We start from the raw sequence: 23,192 nt of genomic DNA, 5'->3' as shown, positions 1-23,192 counted from the left end.
CGATCCTGATAGACTGCCTAAGATTAGTGTATAGAGTGAGAAAACAAATAAATTAATCAAAAAAAAAACAACAAAACAAATTGAAAACACACCATTTTGAAAATTTTTCTACTCTTTCTGTCCATAGTTTCTTTTTTAAAAAATCTCTCTTTTCAAGCGGTCCACATAAAGTTGGTTGTTCTTCTCGTTCATCTAAAACAAAAATAAATTAAGAATCACGCAATTCAAAATTTCACAACAAATAAACTTTTATTTTTACGATGTATCAAAAATAAAAAAAAATTAAAATGATTTTGACCATGTAACACAATTCTAACTAAACTGACATACCAAAATAAAAATTCTTAATTATGAAAAATTGTTATAGCTGTCTCAAATAAATAATAAGAAACAACTTTTAGGGATATCCCAAAATTAGGTTAAATTGTTTTAAGTTGAACAGAAACAGATCGGTATTACCGAATTTGATTGTGACTCATAAACAAGATCTACTTCAAAGTGATTATAAAACATGATATAACATTAACTAAACTCATTAAAAGAACAAGAAAAAAGATCCATTTCAAAACAGACAGACAGACACGATCGATAGATACAACAATGCAAGAGTTAAATCAAAAGGGAGATCCTACCATTCTCAGTCATTGTGCTCTCTTTGCAACTTCAAATAAACTTGATATGTGTGTATGTGTGCAAATATCATATGAAACAACAAGAAATCAGAGCCCCTTTTGCAGGATTGAAATGGGGAAGAATGAAGTGTATTTATAGCCGGATATTCACATCATAATGTAAAAAAGAAAAGTTAAAATAACACTATTAATTAATGTACATTATTACAATATATCGAGCTACCCGACACAAAAGATATTAAATTAATCGCACGGTCTGCAATGGATAATTTCTTTAATCAAAGGCTATAAGACATAAATTTATTCATGTATTTTAAATTAGGGGTGTGAACCCATGAATCTGTTAAAAAAAACAAATGTGAATATTTACATCATATTCTAAAAACAGAAAAAATAACACTATTAATTAATGCTCATTATTTCAATATATCGAGCTAAATAACACAAAAGATAACAAATTGATCGTTTGGTATGTAATCAACTACATTAATCAAAGATTTTAAGACATAAATATCATCACGTATTTCCAATTAGGGATGAATCTATTTAGCAAAACCAAAGATAAATATTTACATCATATTTTAAACAAACAAAAAAAAATAACACTATTAATTAATGCCAATTATTTCAATATGTCCAGTGAAACGAAACGAAAGATAGCAAACCGATCGCACTGTCTGCAATAAACTACTTTTTTAATCGAAGTCTATAAGACATAAATATCTTCATGTATTTCAAAATAGGGGTATGAACCCATGAATCTGTTTAACAAAATCGAAGGTAAATATTTACATTATATTTTAAACAAACAAAAAATTAACACTATTAATTAATGCTTATTATTTCAATATATCAAGCTATTTCAGACAAAAGATAACAAACTCATCATACGGTTTGCAATGAACAAACTACTTCTTTAATTGAAGGATATAGGACATCAATATCTTCACGTATTTCCAATCAGGGGTGTGAACCCATGAATCTGTTTAGCAAAACCAAAGGTAAATATTTACATTATATTTTAAATAAACAAAAAAATTATCACCGTCCGTATCCCCGTATCCCAAGCTGTTCATATTCTAGATATTCATATTTAGCAAGTTTATTGGTACTCTAATATTGATGGCATGGCGAACACCGATGGATACCGATGATTTTGGTATATATTTCATTGAAGAATTGGTTAAGACTTTAGGTTAATCATGTGATATGGTCTTTTACTACCACTTTAAGGTTACAAAAATGGATTTGGATTTTGGTTTTAGGGCTCCTCGTAATGACAATAATGTGAGAAGCGTGTTTGCAAAGGGTTAAACTTATTAAGATTTTGTTAGACAATGGAACATGCGATTGGACACCTTTTTTGAATCACGTGATGTTGGTTCATCTAGTGTTTGAGATCATGAATGAACATACACTTGAGTTTTAGAGTTCTTAAATTATATTATATATTTATTTATATGTAAATATAAATACTTAGGTATATATTAAAAAAAATTGAAAGAACATAAATGGACGTACATGAACATAAATAAACGAACAAAATGTCTGTTCGTCTTCAATCGTTTAATCAAATAGACAAGAAAAATTGTTCATGTATTTTCGTTGGTTTTTAATAAACAAAATGTTCACCTAACACTTCACGAACATTTGATTTCTCTCTCTCTCTCATAAAGATTTCATTGATTTCATTTTTAGGCTACAAATTAGAGGGTTTTGGTTGTTAGAGTTTGTAATTTCAAAATGTATGATCACGTACCTTTCAAAATACAAGTGAAAATCATAAAAAAGCTTCCAATAAAATTAGTTATTCAATGGGTATTCCGTCATAATAAGGATTCTGTCAATGTTCCCTCGTCTGCTAACTGACTTAAGGATTCAATCGTTGTTGGTACCTCTCATGGACTGATTTGTCTGTCTGTCTGTCTGGTTATTATTGGAATCAAGGTGATAATAAATTATAGTCCAATGAAGACGGCTGTTATTTGGAATTCACCATCTACGGGATCTAGAAGTACTCTCGGTATTGGGGTTTATCCTGAAACTTATGATCCTACGATTATAAATATTACTGATATGCATGTTTTAACTTTTGGTTGCCGTTGGGAGGTTGAAGTTTTTACTTTAAGTTCGAGGGCTTGGAGAAGGTCATATGGTAATCTGCCTAGTAACTCTGTTGAATTTAATGATCCTTACTCTTCGGCAAACATAGATGGGTCTATTAATTGGCTTGTTGGAAACATTATTATTTCATTTGATTTGTCGAGTGAAGAATTTAAAGGAAATAAAGTAGAAACTTTATAAAATAATACACTTAAGACCACCAAAATTTATTAATTAAAAGAGTTATTAATTAATCGATAAATTAATAATTATTAATTTATATATTAATTAATATTTTATTAATTTATAGTTGATAATTGCCCTGCTCATCCAAAAATTATTGAAGGATTACGAAATGTTGAATTATTTTTTTTGCCACCAAACACAACTTCAAAAATTCAACCTTGTGACGCGGAGATCATACGAGCTTTTAAGATGCATTATCATCGTCGATTTTATAGAAGTCTTTTGGAGGGTTATGAATTAGGGGTTCCAAATCCAGCAAAAATAAATGTATTAGATGCAATGAATCTTGCAATTTCAGCATGGACTATGGATGTTCGTGCAAATACAATTGCGAACTGCTTTCGTCATTGTAAACTTCGATCAACAGATAACATGACTTTTGAGAACTCAGATGAAGGTGGTGAAAGCACTCAAGAACTCCAGAATTTGATCAAAGAGTTGGGTTATCGCAATGCAATGGATGTCGAAGATGTTCTGACTCACTTAGAAGAAAATGTAGTTGCACAGTTGTTGACTAATGAAGAAATTATTGAAAGCGTTATTGGAATTAATAAAGATGATATCGATGAAGAAGATGATGAAATTTCTACAATGGAGCCCCCTTCGCGAAACGAAGCTATTAAAGCGGCAATCACATTGAACAATTTCTTGTTGAGCTATGAGAAAACAACACCAGAAGTTCTTACCATGCTAAGGAAAATTAGAGACGAGATTCAAGGGGAAATTGATTTCAACAAAAAACAAAAGACAATTGAGTCATTTTTCAAGAAACCTTCATAAATCATTCATGTAATATGCTATATATAAGGAATTATTAATTTCACGCCTGCTTGCGGTGCGCACATATAATGTATATATGTGTGAACCCTTGGGTGGGCAAAAGTAAAATTGCACTAATTTTGACGTTATTTTACTAATCACGTGAAAATAACGTTAAAAGTGGCGGAAGGTTAATCAGGTATCATGTGGTGGCGTTGATAGCCGAAAGACAAGGGCACATGCACCAATCAGCCGGTGTCCCGATGATTGAGTGTTATGTGTCTTATGTCCAAGGCTTGATTCAAAACTACTATCGAGCCGGGGGTCTCACCGGAAGCAGCCTCTCTATCCCTATGGGATAGAGGTAAGGCTGTCTACATCTTACCCTCCTCAGACCCTACCATAGCATTGCTATTGGTGGGATATACTGAGTACGATGATGATGATGATGATGATGATGATGAAGAAATTATTAATTTATATTTTATATGGGGTCTAAAGAAATTATCAAAAATGTATTATCTTATAATTTTAGCGAATTATTAATTTAGCACCCTATCCCCGAGTCGGGACCGGCAAAAAATATTATCTTAGAGAGTTTATTAAATAATCGAATATTAATTTATCGAGTTTCTACTGTATGTCTCCCAAATGAGTTATTACAATGAAAGCTATTATTATTTAATCGAAATGATATTCTTGCTTTGGTTAGAATGGTTATGATAGAGGATATGAACTTTTTATTATATGTTAGTGACGGAGAATGGTGATTCGGGATAACTTATAACTCGATACAGCGATAGCATACCATATGAATTCTTTGTTAGAGTAGGTTTTCAACATGAATTTAGGAGGAATGGTCAACTTTTAAAGGTGGTGTTAGATCAGTATGACAAATTATTAGTTCTTGTAGCTTGTACACCCTTTTCAGAACAACTCAATGAGGTTGGGATTAAAGGGTATTCTACGATAGTTAGCATATATAAGGAATCTTTGAGTTTATTTGATCGGTTTGCATTAGATGATTATTGTTTGTCACACCCCGTTAGGGAATTTGCAGAAGCGTAAAACATTAATATACCAGACACCACTGGTATCAAACACATTGTTTATAAAGAAACATTACTAACTAATTTACAATATATTACATTGTTCTAACTTCATTTACAACTAGGTGATTAATCGGTATCGGTCCATTAACTGCTTTACTTCTTACTAGCAAACTTGCATCAATTCACATAACCCCGATCACAATCCAAACACGTAGCACATAAGCAATCTACTTCAAGTATATATATACCTAAAAAGCATGTTAAAAACGGGTCAACTATGAATAGTTTGTGAGTTTTATAAGTTTCAACGAAAACAATTCTGCGTACCACACAATCATAGTTTGCATGTACGCGTGTATGTAAATATGTATATACGTTTGAACTTATATACATCTGTATGTTTGTATGTACATATGTATATTTGTATGTACATATACATGTTTGTATGTTTATGATATGATATGAAAAAATTCAGTGAGATCGTGACTGTTTGTCCGTGTTACGTGCCTTCATTTCCCACGTAAAATCAACTACTGTGGCCCCCTTCCGCCCACAACATATCTCAAGTAATTATATTAAGCACTACGTCGTATGTGTGTGTGTATACGTATGTATGTATGTGTATGTGTGTGTATAATATTTCTCACGCACAATTGATCACTGTGGCCCCTCTTCCGCCCACAACAATCTCGTGGCCTCCACTACCCACGTTGTTCTCATGGCCGTCATGGACCACGCTATCCCCATGGCCTTCATAGACCACGTTATCCCCATGGCCTTCATAGACCACGTTATCCCCATGGCCTTCACAGACCACGTTGTTCCCCATGTTGCTATGTCTAACACTATATATTGTGTTTGTATAAACATGTAATCAAGTGTAATTTCATAATGTTTTAGCATTCGTACCATATCCATCTAACTTATCAATCAACAATACTATTTACATTTCATCAGCTTGTAGTAAATCTTTATGTTTGTGGGGACTTCTCATGCCTGAATATTTAGATAATTCATATCATAAATCGTTTTCCGATAGATAGATGTATATAAACATAATTTTTCACCCCAAAAGTTCGTAAAATAGTTTAAAGGAGGGTTCATGAAACTCACTTTTTAGTACGTATTCAACATAGAATTGGATAGTGGTTCATTCTGCTTGCTAGCACTCGGATCCTATAATCAATATTATAATAATATTAATATTTTAATATTATTATAATCTCCATATTAAGTTGGGCTGTATAGCTAGTCTAGGTGTAATCGTCATGCCCAGAACATGTCAATAGCCTTAGATTGTGACATTGTTCATTGTCTAACGTTTAAAACCGAACTTGGCTCAGTTTCCCCGTTTCACCTACTCGCCAAGTTAATCGTTTAAGCGTTTAGAAAACATGTATGACCGTATAAACTCGGTAAACATGTTGGTTGATAAAATGATTAAATTAATAAAGAGAAATAATAGATTAGATGCCTGGATTCGCTACGGGGCTAATTTCCGGTATTCAATCTGGTTTGGAGAAAAGCGCGCACAATCCATCCAAATTATCCTGATTTCTCACAAAAAGTTCAGTTTTACTCAATTAACCCGAAAATATGCTTTTTAATCACTCTTGATGTTCTGATATTCCAACAGATTCGTTGATCACAAAACTGTTGGTTTTTATCATAATTGAATTTGTTTAACTTTCAAATTAGCATAATTAATTATTTGTTCATCATTAACTTATTAAAATTTAAAAAATTATCAAGTAAAATATGTACATTTTCATAAAAATATTTTTGGAATTATTTACTAATTTATTAATTAAAAAAATTCATTTTATATGCTATATTTTACCTGTAAATCGTCTGTTTATACCAAACAATTTCCAAAAAATCCAATAAAATTCCAGAGTGATCCAAATGTCTCCCAAAAGAGCCTATAAAACTCCCAGAACCTAAAAAAGTTTCCAAGTTGCCTTTTCGAGACAAAAACGACCATAAAAACTCGAATAAACGCTAATCCAGAAAACATATCTAGGTTTCTCCAAATGACCCCAAATTTTATATGTACTCATATTATGCCATAACTGAGTTCTCCATAAAATGTTATAATTTTTCAAGCAAATTAAGTATTTTTTTTCCAAATAAATGTCCCTAAACGGTTATAAATTCACCAAATATTCTCGAATGGTCAAAAAATTACAAAATTTGGACAGGGACTCATTCGTCCGTGAAAAATTTTACAAGCTAAAAACTAGCACGTAACAATGTAATCCTAAACAGCACATAAACAAGCATTTCGGCAATACCTTTGTGGTTTTCGTCTGTTTCAACCCTTTACTCGCTTTTCTGGGTTCTTGGCCTTCTAGCTGGAGTAACTACAGGTCCTATATCACAAAAACTAGCATGTATCATCAAAATATAAGCCTTGTAACTTAGGTTTTCGGTTAGGCTTTAAACCGAACTTTTGAACCGTAAAAAAGCGATTTAAACCCTTAATCCGTGTTTATGGCCAAAAACTTATCAAACCAGGTTCCTAACCATGTGTATGATCAAAATATGTTCTTGGATAATTTTTAGGATTTTTGCATGGTTAGAAGTTATTTTTGGTAATCAAACTATGTTTATATGCAATTAAACATGTTTAAACAAGTTAAAAGTTTATTAAAATGATGAATTTACCTAGGTTTTTGGCTGAGTTTTTGTAAGAAAAGCAGGGTATTTCCATAATTTGCAAGAAACTATGTAAAATATCTTAAGTCAACATAATATAAAAAAGGAAACTTAAGGGGGGGGGGGGGGTATTCCCCTTTGGCGGCCACAAGGCTTGGGCCCAATTTGGCCCACTTGTCTCATTTTGTGTGTTCGTAAATGAAATCTCGAGTCCAAATGTATTTCGGGTTTGGTTTTTGGCACAATAATATATCGGGTACGACAAATAGCGCGAAAACGAGTGTTTTTCGGCCCATTTCTTGTAAATTTAGAAAAACATACTATGTGTTTGTAAAAATCAAAAATATTTTCACGACTCTCTTAAAACATCCCAAATAAGTGTTTTGTATACCTTTTTCGGCTTAACGGATGATACAATGCTTGTTTTGTAACTATCTTTCGCGTTTAAAATCATAAAGGGTAGTTAAACGAGTATATTTTTGTTTAACTGGCTTGCTGTTGTACTAAGGCCATAACATCAATATGCTAGCTTATAATAAACTTATATCACTTATAGATGGCCTCAGGAATATCTGGGTTATAACCAAACACATTTGGTTATTCGCTCGTTCGTTACACAATAAGCGGTTAACCGCTTATTCGATATGTGAATACTAAAGTGTATCCGATTTTGTCACGAATGTCACATTTTGAGCAATTACTTTATATATCAAATAGGTCCCTTTTCGTTCTTAAAAGGTATACAATAACTTTTTGTCTTCTGTAACTTAGATTATTTTGATAGATTAAATTGTAATGAATAATGAATATTTTGTTAATAGTCAAGTTAATTTTAGCAACCTTTATTTTCTAATACCAATACTCTTTTCATTGCATCAAAGGGCCATTTTGTAGGTTATCTTAAAATAAATTTTTATATATAACATATACTTTTTTTAACAATTATGGCCCATATAAAATATACTTTTTTAACAATTATGGGCCCCCAAGAAGTGTGGGCGGTCGCCCATCTGTTAGTACATTAAATGTGTGAAAAGTGCTGAGAGTTGAACCGACGAGTCACTTAGTCTTTGTATAAGATGAAAGATAGAGAATGATGAGCCTAGAGAATGAGCACGTATGGTTATAACAAATGAGATATCATAGGAGTTTAGTCTCATTCGTTAGTATAGCATGCATGTAATGAATGTGCATGTCAAATGTAACGAATGTGCAATGAACATAGCATATGAGGAGCATGCATGGGTAGCGAATGAAGATTGAAAGCATGATAGAGAATAAGCATGCAAGTTTAATGAATGAGGAAGCTAATGGAACGAATGGGATGCATTGGTTGACATATGTTAGGAACGAAGATGTCAACATAGCGAATGAACTAGCATCAATATCTCTAGTTCACATTTTATGTCATTTGAAAGAGTTCATTTTTACGAGACACCGAATTGTAACGTTACTCCTCCGAAATTTCTAATGAGCTTCAACGAGTTATTATATACATTTTATGTGCATGCTTAGTCGTTTTCATTCATCGATTAGTATCGAAACATGATGGTTGGGTAAAGGTTATTTACTATTATATATCAATTAGTTATATTTAGGTAAATAAATGAGTGAACGTTGTTACTTCAAGCGTTATTATGTTTTTTCAGGGACTTGGAAGTTAAGGAGCTTATCGGGGATATTACGAGCTTGGAACGAAGATTTAGAAGTGAGACGTTGGAAGTGCATGCATCACGAGACAGTTAAGGAGAAGAAAATAAGTCTGTTGGTCATTTTACATCTTCGCACGACGCGAAGGATCTGAGAGGCATATTCGCGCGACGCAAAGTTGTAGTTTTCTGAGCCCGACTAATTTTTCCTTCGTGCGACGTGAAGATGAAGCCCATGGAAACTTCGCGTGACGCGAACCTCCTTAAAACCGAAAAAATCTAGGTTTTTCACTATATAAACACATTAACCTCACCATTCGGATTATTACGACTTTCAGAGGTAAAAGAGGCTGGTTAGGGCGAGTTTTCATCATTTCAAAGCTGCTGGTCCATCTTGGGTTTGCATGTCATCAAAGATAAGTCATTTAATCGATATGTCGATGCTCGGCTAAGTTCCCGTGTTCATTCTAGGCTAGGGTTTTGTGTAATTCCTCTTAAGACCAGATTTATTATGCTTAATGTTATGAACTTGATTTGACTTTATTGTTTTTATCTTGTTCAAATTAGTTCTTGATTGTTTCAACAAATTATATTTTCGATTATTGATTAGTGCATCACTTGTTTGGTTTTATTCATCAACACTTAGGGTTAGGCTCTTGTGTCATTGAATTTATAATCATCAACTATTGTCACCTAATTAGTTTTCATAAAATAAAAATTGGTAATTAGGTAGATCGAGTTCAATTGTGTCAACAATTCGGTTAGAGTATTGTTTGTCATCACAATCTAAATAATAGGTCTAGTGATTACTGCATAATCAAGACAAGTAAATCTGGGATTAGGTTGAATAACACATTACCTAAACCTAGAATGAATGCTTTTTATTAATTGTATTTACAAATCTTTTTAAGTAATTATTTAATTTTTAATTAATCTTTTCCAAAAAACTGCTTGACATCGTCTGTCCGCCTTAGTTAATTAATTAATTTAGTTAAAATTATAAAATAATAAATTAGCACTTTCCTTGAGTTCCTTTGGAGATGACCTTACTTACTCGTATTAGTTATAGGTATTTACGTATTTTAATTGATTGTTTGAGTAGACCGCGATAGCCTACGTCAAAATGGCACAGTTGTCGGGAACTCAACGCGCTTAGTGCTAGTTTAGTTCAGTTTAAATTTGCGTAATTTAGTTTAAAGTTTAGTTTATTATCTTTTCTTCATTGATTTTACACAGGGTGTGCTTGTTTGGTGTGTGTAGTTAATCTTGTAGGTTGATGCATACAAGATTTTCCCGAGATAAGGAGGTGTTGCGGTTTGATCCTGAGATTGAGAAAGCCGCGAGAAGAAACCGAGCAAATCAAAGAAAAGGTGAATCCTCGAGGCCAAAAGAAAAAGGACATGAACCATCAGGAGAATAACCCATACCCAATCCCACCTGTGTTTCAACCTGACAATATTAATCCACTGCATAATCAAGAACAACCTACTCCATAACACATTCCACAAAATCCTCCACTCCATGATGTACCACCACTCAACCAACACATTAACCAAAACCAAACCCGTAGAGCCCCGAGACAGTACCAGATGAGAGATGATAATTCCATAAGTTCTGAGCCGCCAAACAATCAGGTCAAGTTTGAATATGAAAGGGTAGCTAATCGGCGAAGGTTATTCGATGAGTTTGATGAGTTTGAGGATAAAAAGAGATGGAAGATGCTCAAATGGGTCGGTATTATAGAAGACAACAACAACGCCACCCCAGAACCGAACACCCGAGCCCGTTCAACCACCGAGAAACCGCCGAGCCAAAAGAAGACAAGCGATTCCCGAACTACAATTTCCCGAGTACGAGTTTGACGATGGGGTCCCGAGGGCATTTTTTCCACCGCCCGTTCGGTGAGTTCAAAGTCACTTCATTCCACAAGTGGACACGAACTCGCTTCCTATTGTTATCCCGGTTAGAGAAGGAAGAGCGTTTTCGGTAAGACAAAGCAACCTGACCGGGATGCCTACTTTTCATGGGAAGGAAACTAAAGAACCATACTTGCACTTGAGCGAGTTCAATGCTATTTGCGCCACCATCTCAAGTCAAGGGTTCACTGCCGATGGGACCAAGCTAGTGGTTTTTCAGTTCAGTCTCAAAGATCTAGCAAAGCAGTGGTTCTTATCTTTACCGTCAGCGAGTATTTACATGTGGCAAGATCTGGCTCAGCAGTTTCTGGATGAGTATTACACACCACAATGAGCGTCCGAGGCCTGAACTTCGATCAGAAATTTTCAGCAAAGGTCGGGCGAAACATTCCATAAAGCTTTCACGAGATTCAAGAGGTTACAGAGGACCTGTCCTCATCATTGGATAGCATTATGGGAGTTGATTAAGGCGTTTCATGACGGGTTATCAAGTGACGATGTGCGTGATCTTCAGTCGACCACAAATGGGTCATTTTTTACCAATGATGAGAATGAAGATTGACAACATTTAGAGCGACATGCGATGAAGTTAAAGAGACAAGCTCAGTCGAACCGCATGGTAAAAAGGGCGGTTGTGAAAGCCGTGGATAGTGGAGAGTCAGATGATCATATGGCTAGGTTGAAAAGAAAGTTGGATCAATTTATGGGTGTAGGTAGGAAAGAGAAAGGAAAGTCGGGAAAGGCATATCCAGTTTGTGAGGGTTGTGGTGGAATAGGCCATGTTGTGGCGACTTGTGGAGTTGTGATGGAGGACAAAGAAGAGGAAGAAGAGGAGGTGAATTTTGTTTAGGGTGAGAAAAGGTACAACAATGGTAACATGAATTTAAATACCTACCACCCCAATTTCAGTTATGGAAACCCGAACACACAACAAAACCCCAACTTTCAAGGAAGTTCCCAAAAAGCAGGTTATCAGCCAAATCAGCGTCAATATGGGAACGAGAGGGGTAACGGTCAAAGCGGGTATAATCAAAAAGAGTCGGCGGGTTACAACAAGAGTTATCAGAAGAGTTATCAACAAGGTCAGCAAAGTCAAGGGGTAGCTCAAGGTTAAAGTTCTTCGCAAGATTCGGAAATTCTAACACTGTTGAAAGATTTAAGCCAAAGAATGGAGATTCAAGAAAAAGCGAACACCGCAAGAGATAAGCAAATGAGTCAATTGGCTGAGGAGATAGCTACCTTGAAGAAAGACCCGAAGAAACTACCGAGCGACATATTGAAGAACCCGAATCCGCAAGGTAGCAAGTCTTCAAACAGTAAGAACACCCATGTTAACCAGGTAAGTACCCTTAGGGGTGGAAAGGTATATGATAATGGGGTAGCTCCACCACCTTTTCTTGAAGGTGTGGTTGAGGACTTGGGGGAAGATGGGAAGAAATGACGATGAGGTTGAAATTGAACCGAAAACTAAATCGAAAAAAGCAAATAATAAAATTGAAACAATAACTAAACCGGGAATACAACCGCCAAGGAGACGGAGGCAACGAGTAAAACCGTTCGATATCCTCGGGCATTGGCAAAGCCCGAAACCTCATTGGCACGGAGAAAGAGTGGCTCACAGCAGGAGGAAATGTGGGAAATATTCAAACAAGTAAAAGTTAATTTAAGCCTCATAGATGCAATTAAACAAGTCCCTGCATATGCTAAATATTTAAAAGACTTGTGCACTCAAAAGCGAACTCACAAGTTGCCCAAACAAGTTGACTTAACTGCAAATGTGAGTTCGGTTTTGACTGGTATCCTTCCACCCAAGCTACAAGATCCGGGAACACCAATTATACCCATTCAAGTGGGTGATTTTTAAATGACAAGAGCGTTGCTAGATCTTGAAGCTGGTGTGAGTATTCTACCAGGAAGCTTGTTGACCAATATGACTTTGGTCCACTTAGAAAAGCCGACACCACCGTGGTGTTGGCCGATTTGACACTCAAGCTTCCTAGGGGTATCGTGACCGATGTGATTGTAATGATAGAAGATTTTTATTACCCGGTTGACTTCCTGGTTCTAGATTACGTGACAGTTGACCCGAAACGGCAACCGAACATGATTCTCGGTCGGCCCTTTTTGGCCACTGCAAATGCTTTAATTAACTGTAGAACCTGGGTAGTGGAGATGGCTTTTGGTAATAAGAATCTTAGGCTTAATGTGTTTTCAAACGTGTCTAACCCTCTGGTGAGTGACGAATGCTTCACGGCTGAATTCATTAACGGGTTGAACCCTAATGAAAGTGAGGATGATACCGCAGAGGAGTGTGCAATTTGTTGTAGGAAAACAGTTGAGGATGCATTGCAATTACAAGAAGAAGAAGAAGAAGCGCTAGAGTTATATGCTGCGAGTATTGGGAAAACGCGATGGTCTTAGCAGTTAGAGAGGTTTCCCGACACTATTGATTCGAAGTTGAGACCATCATTAGAGAGTCTGCCGGCTGTGGAGTTGAAGGAGCTCTCGAGTCACCTTAAATATGTGTTCTTGGGAGAGGGAGAGACTTTACCAACCATCGTCGCCGTAAATTTGGAAAAGGATCAATAGAAGGCATTGGTGGAAGTCTTGACAGAGCATAAGGTGACGATTGGTTGGACGATAGTAGATTTGATAAGGAATAGCCCATCCATTGTCATGCATAAGATCATCACTAATCCTGAGGCAAAACCCACTCATGATGCACAAAGAAGGTGGAATCCAAACATGCGGGAGGTAGTGAAGAAGGTAGTTTTGAAGTGGTTGGATGTGGGCATCATCTTCCCGATCTCGGATAGCACGTGGGTAAGTCCAACACAAACGGTTCTGAAGAAGGTGGGTATTCAGATAACCCGTAACGAGAAAGGTGAGGAAATCGCCACCCGACTGGTAATCGGGTTGCGGATTTGTGTTGATTATAGAAAGTTAAATGCGTCAACATCCAAAAACCATTTTCCCTAGCCGTTTATTGACCAAATCATCGAGAAACTTGTAGGTCAGAAATTTTATTGCTTTCTAGATGGCTATTTGGGGTACAATCAGATTGCTATCCACCACGATGACCAACATCAGACCACTTTCACGTGTCCATACGACACTTTTGCATTTAGGCGAATGCCTTTTGGTCTGTGTAATGCCCCGACCACATTTCCAAGGTGTATGATGAGTATCTTTTCAAATATGGTCGGGGATTCACTTTAGATTTTTATGGACAATTTTTTGATTTTCGGTTCATCTTTTGAAAAATGCTTAAATGAATTAACTAAGGTTTTAAAAAGATGTGTGGAAACGAATTTGGTCTTATGTTAGGAAAATAGCCAATTCATGGTTCAAGAAGGGACGGTTTTGGGACATGTCATCTCAAGTAGGGGGATTGAGGGTGACCGGGCGAAAATCCAAGTCATATCTAATTTACCACCGCCTACTAATATAAAAGGGGTAAGGGCATTTTTGGGTCATTCCGGTTTTTACCGACGGTTCATTAAGAATTTTAGTGTCATATCTAAACCATTGTGTATTTTGCATTTAAAAGATGTGCTATTTGTTTTTAACGAAGAATGTCTTAAAGCTTTTAATATCCTAAGAATAAATTGGTTGAAGACCCGATCTTGTCGTCATCTGATTGGTCACTTTCATTTGAGATCATGTGTGACGCAAGTGACTACGTGGTCGGGGCCGTGTTGGATCAACGAGTAGATAAGAAGCCCGTTGCCATATACTACGCGAGCAAAACTCTTTTCGATTCTCAAATTAATTACATCACTACGGAAAAGGAGTTGCTTGCGGTAGTGTATGTACTTGATAAGTTCCGGTCTTACATTTGGGGGAGAAAGGTTATTGTTTTCTCAGATCACAGCGCAGTCAAGTACTTGATGGAGAAGAAGGATGCGAAGCCGCGCTTGATCAGGTGGATTTTACTGGTCCAAAAGTTTGGTGTGGAGATCTGTGACAAGAAAGGAAGCGAGAACGTGGTAGCAGATCATTTTTCGAGACTTGTAGGACAAGAAGAGGAGGAGAAAGACTAGAGGGCCATCAATGAGTCCTTTCTGGGTGAGAAATTGTTTTCTGTTTCAACTTTGCCATGGTATGCTGATATTATTAATTTTCTTGTTACATATACAATTCCGGAGTTTTAGCCAAGGAAGAAAAAGCAGCGTTTTCTCTCTCATGTAAAGTAATATGTGTGGGAAGATCCGGATTTGTTCAAAGTCAGAGCAGACCAAGTGATGAGGCGTTGCATACCAGAGGAAGAGGTTCGGAGTGTCTTGCATCATGTGCACTCGTCAGCTTGTAGAGGCTGTTTCAGCGGCCAGATGGCAGGACATCGCGTGCTTGCATGTGGATTTTATTGGCCCACCATCTTTCATGATGCAGTAGAGTTTGTTAAGAACTGTGTTAGATGCCAATAGATGGGGGGTATTTTAAAGAGGGACGAGATGCCCATGCAACCAATCCTCGTTGTCGACATCTTTGATGTTTGGGGGATTGATTTCATGGGCCCGTTCCCTAATTCATTTGGTAATCTTTATTTCTGGGTGGCGGTCAATTATGTGTCTAAGTGGGTAGAAGCAATCGCCACCAAGACGAATGACCATATCGTTGTTTGTAAGTTTGTCCAGTCTAACATTTTCGCACGCTTTGGTGTCCCCCGCATTATCATTAGTGATGGGGGTTCACATTTCAAAAATTTCAATTTTGGCAAACTACTTAAATGGTATGGCGTAAACCACCGTATCGCCACTCCATATCACCCTCAAACGAGTGGGCAAGTGGAAGTTTCCAATAGGCAAATCAAAGAATTTTTACAAAAGAAGGTAAGGTACGATCAGAAAGATTGGTCGAAAAACTAAACGATGCTTTCTGGGCTTACCGTACCGCTTATAAAACGCCTATTGTAACCACCCCTTATCGGTTGGTTTACGGAAAAGGGTGTCATTTACCTGTTGAGCTAGCCCACCGTGCTCTATAGGCGGTTAAGAATATTAACCTGGATTATGAGTGTGCAGGTAAACAGAGGAAATTAAACATATGCGAGCTGGAAGAGTTGAGAGATGAGGCTTACAAATGTGCATCCGCTTATAAAGATAAGATGGGGAGAGTTCATTATGCTAAGCTAAGAAGAAGGACATTCGAAGAGGGACAACGAGTGTGGTTATACAATTCGAGATTGAAGCTTTTCCCGAGCAAGTTTAAGAGCAAATGGACGGGACCGTATCAAGCTAAAAGAGTTGGAAAGTATGGAGAGGTTGAGATCAAAGATTTTGATGATCATCTGAGGCAAGTGGTGAATGGCCATCGTTTGAAGCCTTACTTGGAATATGCGGATTTGAACAAGGAGATACATGAGTCGGAATTTTGCTTCTTGGGAGACGAGCCGACTTATTCGGTTGATTGAAAGAACCAAGGGATGTCAAACTGTAGACATTCAATTCAGCGCTAACCGGGAGACAACCCGGCAACTATAAGTTGTATTCTTTGTATATTGAGTCTAATTAGCTAAGTGTTTTCCTCAAATCGTGCAGTGTAGAGCAAGGATCAAGTGTGGGGAAGCGACGCGTTGATCATAATTAAGAAAAATTGTTAAGCACATGTGTCGCTAGAGGGATCCCCATGTACGTAGTGGTTGGTATATGGCGACCGAAGTTGGTGACGGGGGAAAACATCTCAAGAAACTTAAAAGATAGATATTTTTAAACACCAAAAATCGTTAACAAGTGACTGTAAAAATGCAACTTCGCGCGGCATGAGGTTGTAAGCTTGCATCTTTGCGCGAAGCGAAGGACAAGAAGTCAAAGTCAAACTAGTCAAAATTAGAAGTCAAAGTCATAGGTCAAACTGCAACTTCGCGCGACGCGAAGTTGCCTGTCTAACATCTTCACACGACGCGAAGATGCTCAGATCTGACGAAAAAAAATAATAAAAACCGATTTCCCATCACTTTCAACACACAATCTCTTATCCTTAACCCTATCCACACACAAAAATCCGGCCACCATCCTCCCCATCACCACCGTCGCCAGCTGCCACCATCACCACCGTCACTATTATTGAGTATTTTCATCATCTACACTTAATCCGATTGAAAGGTATGTTGGTTCTTCGTTTGAATTTGGTCTGCCTACATTATGATTCGGTTATCTCAGGTTGTTTGGAGGTATGGAATGCATGTTATTGGGTGTGTATTTGGTCGGGATTGACGGGTTTTTTTAATCAAGTGGGTATTTGATGTCGGATTAACCGGGTTGGGTTCACCGGATTGTTGAAAGTTTGGCCGGATTTTGGTAGTTGTGTTTTTGAACTTTTGGCCATGTTTTCAAAGTTTTTGGTTACCGGAATTTTTTTCCGGCGAGATGTCGGGTCAAAGTTTTTGGAAAACTTTAATAAAAGTTTGAAAAGTTATTGACTTGGTATATGTTTTGGGTTGGTATTTTGAAACATGTTGGTGATGTTGTTCTTTTTTTGTGGGTAATTGAAATTATTTTCCAGCAGGGTGTTAGTGGAAAGTTTGAAAATTAACATGTGTGTGTGTCGATTTGTTGGGATTTCATGAATTTTAAAGGTTGTTGTTGGTTTCTTGGTTAAGAAAGTTGGGCATGATTTTTTAAAATGATGGGTTGTGCCCATGTCTTGGTTTGCTCGTGCGGTTTGAGGAGTTGTTTATTTCGTGTCTTTTGTTTTGCGTTTATATCTTTGATTTAAAAAAAATAAAAATAAAATAGTCAAAAAAAATATAAATATTTTTTCTTATTAGTTAATATATAATTTAGGTTATTTTTAGTTGTAATTTTTCATTATTGGGGACAATCACGACCGAAATGCTATACGGTTGTTGCTCGTAGTTGTTTCAACATAGACTTATTTGGTATATTTATTTGCAAATGTCGAGGAAAAGGTCCAAAAAGCAGCAGACATTTGATTATGCTTCTCAGCAATATATGCGAGCCCCGATTAATATGTGGTCGACGAGATAGAGGTTTTGGGTGCTGCAGTCGAGGATACAAGGGGGGATGAGGATGATCATATCAATTTACAATTTCTCCTCGGTAGTCCGGAAAATGAGGCGTTTGAACAGATTCGTGACATGCAGTTATTGAGACATCGTACATGTTATTGGGGTGTGTTAAACCCAATTGGGAAGGATAGGAGAGTTAATGGCTACTTACCGGGACGTTGGGCCGATATTTTGAGGTTTGATGAAAAACAATACGTGGGGTTGGTATATGAGTCCTACTCTACTTTTAGACACATTACTGGCGATTTCGATGAGGCACATGCTATGAGTTTTACTTTGTGGAGGCAATTGTACCAATTCACGGTGCCTCGTTTTGCTGTGGTAGTAGGTTTATATGGAGAACATGAGGTGGATGGTGCCGAGTTTAGGGAAAGTATTTGGGGTTTCACCACTAGTTCTACTGCTTCTCGTCCTCATTGGATTTCTAATAATGAGTTGCCGACTTTCTGGAGTACTATCGTAGATGGGCCGCATTCGAGCAATGATGTCCCTTCGGCCATTCGGGATCCTATTCACAGTTACATGCATTTGGTTATTGCTTCCACTTTCGTAGGCCGACATTCAGGTCATGATAAGTGTAATAATATTGATTTGATGTGTTTGATGGCCACGGTTGGGGGTAGGAATGTTAATATGGCCACTTTGTTGTTGAGTTCTTTGGCTCGGGGAGGTCGTAGAGCGGGTTCGGCTGTAACTCGGGTTTTATTGGGACCTATTATCACGAGGATATCTAAGTTTTTGGGTGTGTTTGGACGTTATCCGGTCTAGTATTTTGAGGAGGGACCAAATATTGAGGTTGTTACCCTTGATGATGCCCAGAAGGCGGGCATGGTTACTTATGATGATCCACCACAGTTGGTGGATGTGAGAGCTGCGGGTAGTTAGAGGATGCAGCGTGTGGAGAGGTCACCTGCCCGACCACATAAGAGACGACAGCCTAGTCCACCACCGGTGCAACACCAGCACCCACAGCCCATGACTTTGGATTACATGTTTGATCCGCAGTTGCAGATGCGAGATGAGTTACATGGGTATAGAGATGAGTTTCGGGAGTATACGGACGAGTCAAGAGGGTATTTCAGGACTATGTTTGATCACTGGAGCATCCTGCGGCCTGATTCATTGAAGCAGCCACCGCCAGCTACTAGTGGCTTTGGTGATATGGGTGGTGCTAGGTATGGTTATGGTGGAGGATATGGTGGGTCTGGTAGTTATGGGAATATGTTGGCTGCAGGATATACTGGGTATGGAGGATGTGAAGCTGAAGGATCTGGAGCTGGAGATGATGATGATGAGGAGGACTCTAGGGAGGATCAAAAACTTGGTGTGTGTCAAATAACCCTATAATAATGACCCTCACAACTAAGCTTTAATATTAAAACGAAAATCCTAAAACCACACACAACCGGCAAGTGTACCGATCGCAAATAGTATAGACCAAGGAAGTCCGAGTATCGAACACGTGGACACGTAAGACACTAACGATTACTAACCCTAGACAAGACCTACCTTAGAATAATAATTAATTGATTTTTTGATTTTTAATTACTTAACTGAACTAACTGGACTAACTAAAAAATAGAAAACTTAACGGGGAACTAACTGTGTTAACTTGGGGTGGAGAAAAACGTCTACCTAGGTCTGAATCAAATTGTAGGCCTAACAAGCTAATGGATTGGATGACTTCAAGACACCGGTCTCTAAAGATGATACGACTAAGGATCGCTCGGGCTCACTGGATCACCTCTCAGTCTCACTCAACAAGCCTAAACTACTCAAAATCGCCTAAAACGACCAAACCGGGAAACAATTGCTAACGTGTTCTAACGCTAGATCACCTCTCGGTCTCACCAACACTCGATCCTAATGGCAATGAATACTACACAATTAAGGATAGAGGAACAATTCAACTTAAACTAAAATAGATCAACTAATCGCTCAAAACACCTAAACCTGACAAGAAACGAACTTGCTCTCGCGCAATCCTTATTCTAGCATGCAAAGGTAATGAGACGACCCTACTTCTTATCACCTCTCGGTCTCAAAGAAGGTGTCTAACCGCTGTACTTAATCCAATAAATCATGCAACAAAACCCTACGGTTGTTCCTACCGCAAACAAACCCTAAACACCAAGTCTAGAATCAAACAATGCACCGATCAATCAATACAAAACTAATCAATCAACACACGGGGTTTATGCAATGAATCACCAAAATTTCCAGCCCTTAAACACAACCTATTTCATGTCTAAATCAAACTTTACAATAACAATTCAAGTCTATCAATCAAACAATCCATAAAACCTATCAAAACCTAACAATTATCATCATTCCTAGGTAGAACTAACAAGATTAGCCTAACATATTATTTGGACAGCAGCATATACTCAATAAAAACACCATAAAACTTATACCAATCATCTCAAAAAATCATTCAACAATCAATCCTACTCATAAACAATTCAATCTTTCAATCAATCGCACAACTAGTAATCAATTGAACAAGTATAAAAAGATGATGAACAATGTTATGAAAAGAAAGGATATGGATGATTTCCGGGCTGTTCTTGGCTGCAACAACTAATGAGAAACGTCTCCGAGGCTTGGTTCTTGTGTTTTCTTCCTTCCCTAGCCGTCGCACGATCCAACTCTAAGCCGAAAAAACTTTTTCTTCTTCCTCCCTTGCTGCCCTGCTGCGATCGGCCAGATGCTGCACCTCTAGGGTTTTTTTTTATTTTTTTCTTATGATATAATGTAAGATTTGGGCCTCCATGATGCATACGTGCCGGGCCTTGAGTTGTTTACTTGAAAACGTATGCGTAAAAGGCTCGTAAACCACTCCAAAAGCTCGGTTTCTTTCTTTCTTTCACCCAAAACCTACAACATGAATAAAATTATGTAAAAGCTATCTAAAACGAGTTAAAACATATAAAATATAATATACTACGTAGATAAAACGTGCGGAAAATACGCGTGTTTTACAACACAATAAGTAGTAGGTATGATGAGGGCAACCAACCCAACCGATGTTTTGGGTCGTATTTTCATTTTTTCCTTTATTATGTTTTTATTTTTATTATGGGTTGTACTGATATAATTATTATTGTGCTTAATGGAGAAGATGAATATGGCGGTTCGGTTGGGTAACTAACATGGGATTTATTTTTTGGGTGGTTGCGTGTATATTATGTTGTAGTTGAACGTTGTGGGTGTAGTTCACTATAAACCCTCATGAGACCATACTCGTCCACCCGGGCTACCGGGGGTTTAAAGGGCTTGTTGCATACGCTAAAATTAATGGTTTTTTGCAAACGGTTTAAAAGAACTATATTTTTAACAATTGTGAGAAGCGTGCTTCTACATGTTTGAGTGTTTGCAGATTTTATTTTGAGAGTTGAAGGGGTAAGTTCACCGTGAGCATCACCGAGGGCACGATAGTTGCACATGAGAGTTGTATTTTCTATCAGGTGATTTCGTTTTCATAACTTTCCTTGTTTTATTAGTTTTTGTGTTACGAGTGTAATTGTATTTGTGTATTATTAGTTACAACCATCACATTAGGCCAGGTTTTTAAATTGTCTAAGTGAATTTTAACCCCGTCCCTATTTTATTTGTTATATTTTAAACATTGAGGACAATGTTTGCCTCAAGTGTGGGGATGATGGGGGAGATATTGAAAATTTTAAAAGTTTTAATGTTCCTTGAAATAAGATTTTTTTTGCATAATAAATTGAAGATGATAGAAAAATCGAGGGTTGTTTTTCAAAATTATTATATAATAAGAGATAATAAAAGCGGGAATACACTTAATTTGGGATGTGTCGGTAGGCTCAGCCTTGAGAGTGAAAGGATAATTTGGTTGTAGACTTAGTTGAACTTTAAAATGCTTGATTTTTAGTGGGAAACGCCTTCAGGGTTTTGTTTATTTAGCTAAGCCTGTGTAAGGACTGGAATAAAAGATTAGGCCATACTCAAGCTTTTTGTTAGATTTGATCACCAAAAATAAAATTTTGAATATGAATAGTTATTATACAATGCTTGGATAGGCTTAACGTTAGAGTATGCTAGATGACTTGTGATATAAACCTAAATAAAAAAATGGCTAGTTTTAGTGGTTAACAATTCATAGGCGTATGGTTTTATAACCTTAAATCCTATATTGATGGGATGCTCTGAGATTCGGAGATCATGGATCTGTATGCGGTTTATCATCTGGGTATGCATAATTCATAAGTGGAATTATGTATATTAAAAAGCTTAAAAAGAGAAAACCCGTAGTTTATCTGCCAAGTCATAAGTCATTAAACTTGATCACTACATACTTTAAAAAGTACAAATTCACTACTGACTTGATCATCCACGCTGTTAGTCATATGGGGTTCCCGTGCTCGAGTCTCATTACCATTAAGAAATGGACCACATGGGACACGTCATATGTAAGCCCTACAGATGAATTTGTGCCTACTCACCTATGGTATGGACTTTTAAGTATTGCTTGATAACGGGGGTATGTCATGTAGTGGGGGCTATTTGCAAGTTAGTACATGATTGTACCTTAATTGTATCTAATGGCCATTCTGGTAGACTTTGATGCTTAAGTTTAGGTTTTGGTTTCGATAAAAATATTCAAGATTGTCTTAGCTGTTACATATTGGCTTAAAAATTGTAAAAATGTGCAAAATTTTGATCATCTAATTTTAAGGTTTAAGTCAAGTTAGGATGGTTTGGTTCGATAAAACCATAATGAAGCATGGAAAGGCGGCTTAAGGGCTTTGATGTGTGAGTTCCATTTTAATTATATGAACTAATAAAACTGTCACACCTTATTTTTTCCGGTAAGTATTGAGGCATGGTTTAAGTGGACAACAATATCAGCAATCGCGGTTTTTGTGTCCCTTGTGCTTAATTAAGATAATCTAAGAAGTATTTTGTGAAAATGTTCTCTGATTCTGATTCCATTGCAAAGTCTATTTCAGGACGAAAAAGGATACGTGTGGGGATGTGATGGTGTAAGGCCCCGAACCCGGTAGCCCTACTTTAGCGTCGGATTTACTCATAAACACAGTTCTTACAAATCAGAGTTCATTAAAACTTTCGCGGAATATAAAAACTTTCATGAAACGTTACAGCAATCCAAAACTTGCCTT

The 23,192-nt window shown here is 37.0% G+C and overlaps 1 protein-coding gene across 1 annotated transcript; it reads left to right on the top strand.

Moving 5' to 3' along the window:
- The first annotated feature begins 15,526 nt into the window (after positions 1 to 15,526).
- Positions 15,527 to 16,428, top strand: LOC143598846 (uncharacterized). The gene is made up of 2 exons (XM_077076957.1): positions 15,527 to 15,638; positions 16,040 to 16,428. Exons 1-2 carry the CDS (start codon positions 15,527 to 15,529, stop codon positions 16,426 to 16,428), a joined length of 501 nt encoding a protein of 166 aa, XP_076933072.1.
- The last annotated feature ends 6,764 nt before the right edge of the window (positions 16,429 to 23,192 follow it).

The sequence above is a fragment of the Bidens hawaiensis genome, unplaced genomic scaffold (genome assembly GCF_021521415.1).
Source record: "Bidens hawaiensis isolate Kalapana, Puna unplaced genomic scaffold, B.hawaiensis_p1.1 tig00050933_1, whole genome shotgun sequence".
Classification (NCBI taxonomy): domain Eukaryota; kingdom Viridiplantae; phylum Streptophyta; class Magnoliopsida; order Asterales; family Asteraceae; genus Bidens; species Bidens hawaiensis.
The sequence above is the reverse complement of the archived record's forward strand: the minus strand, read 5'-3'. Positions and strand labels throughout refer to the sequence as shown.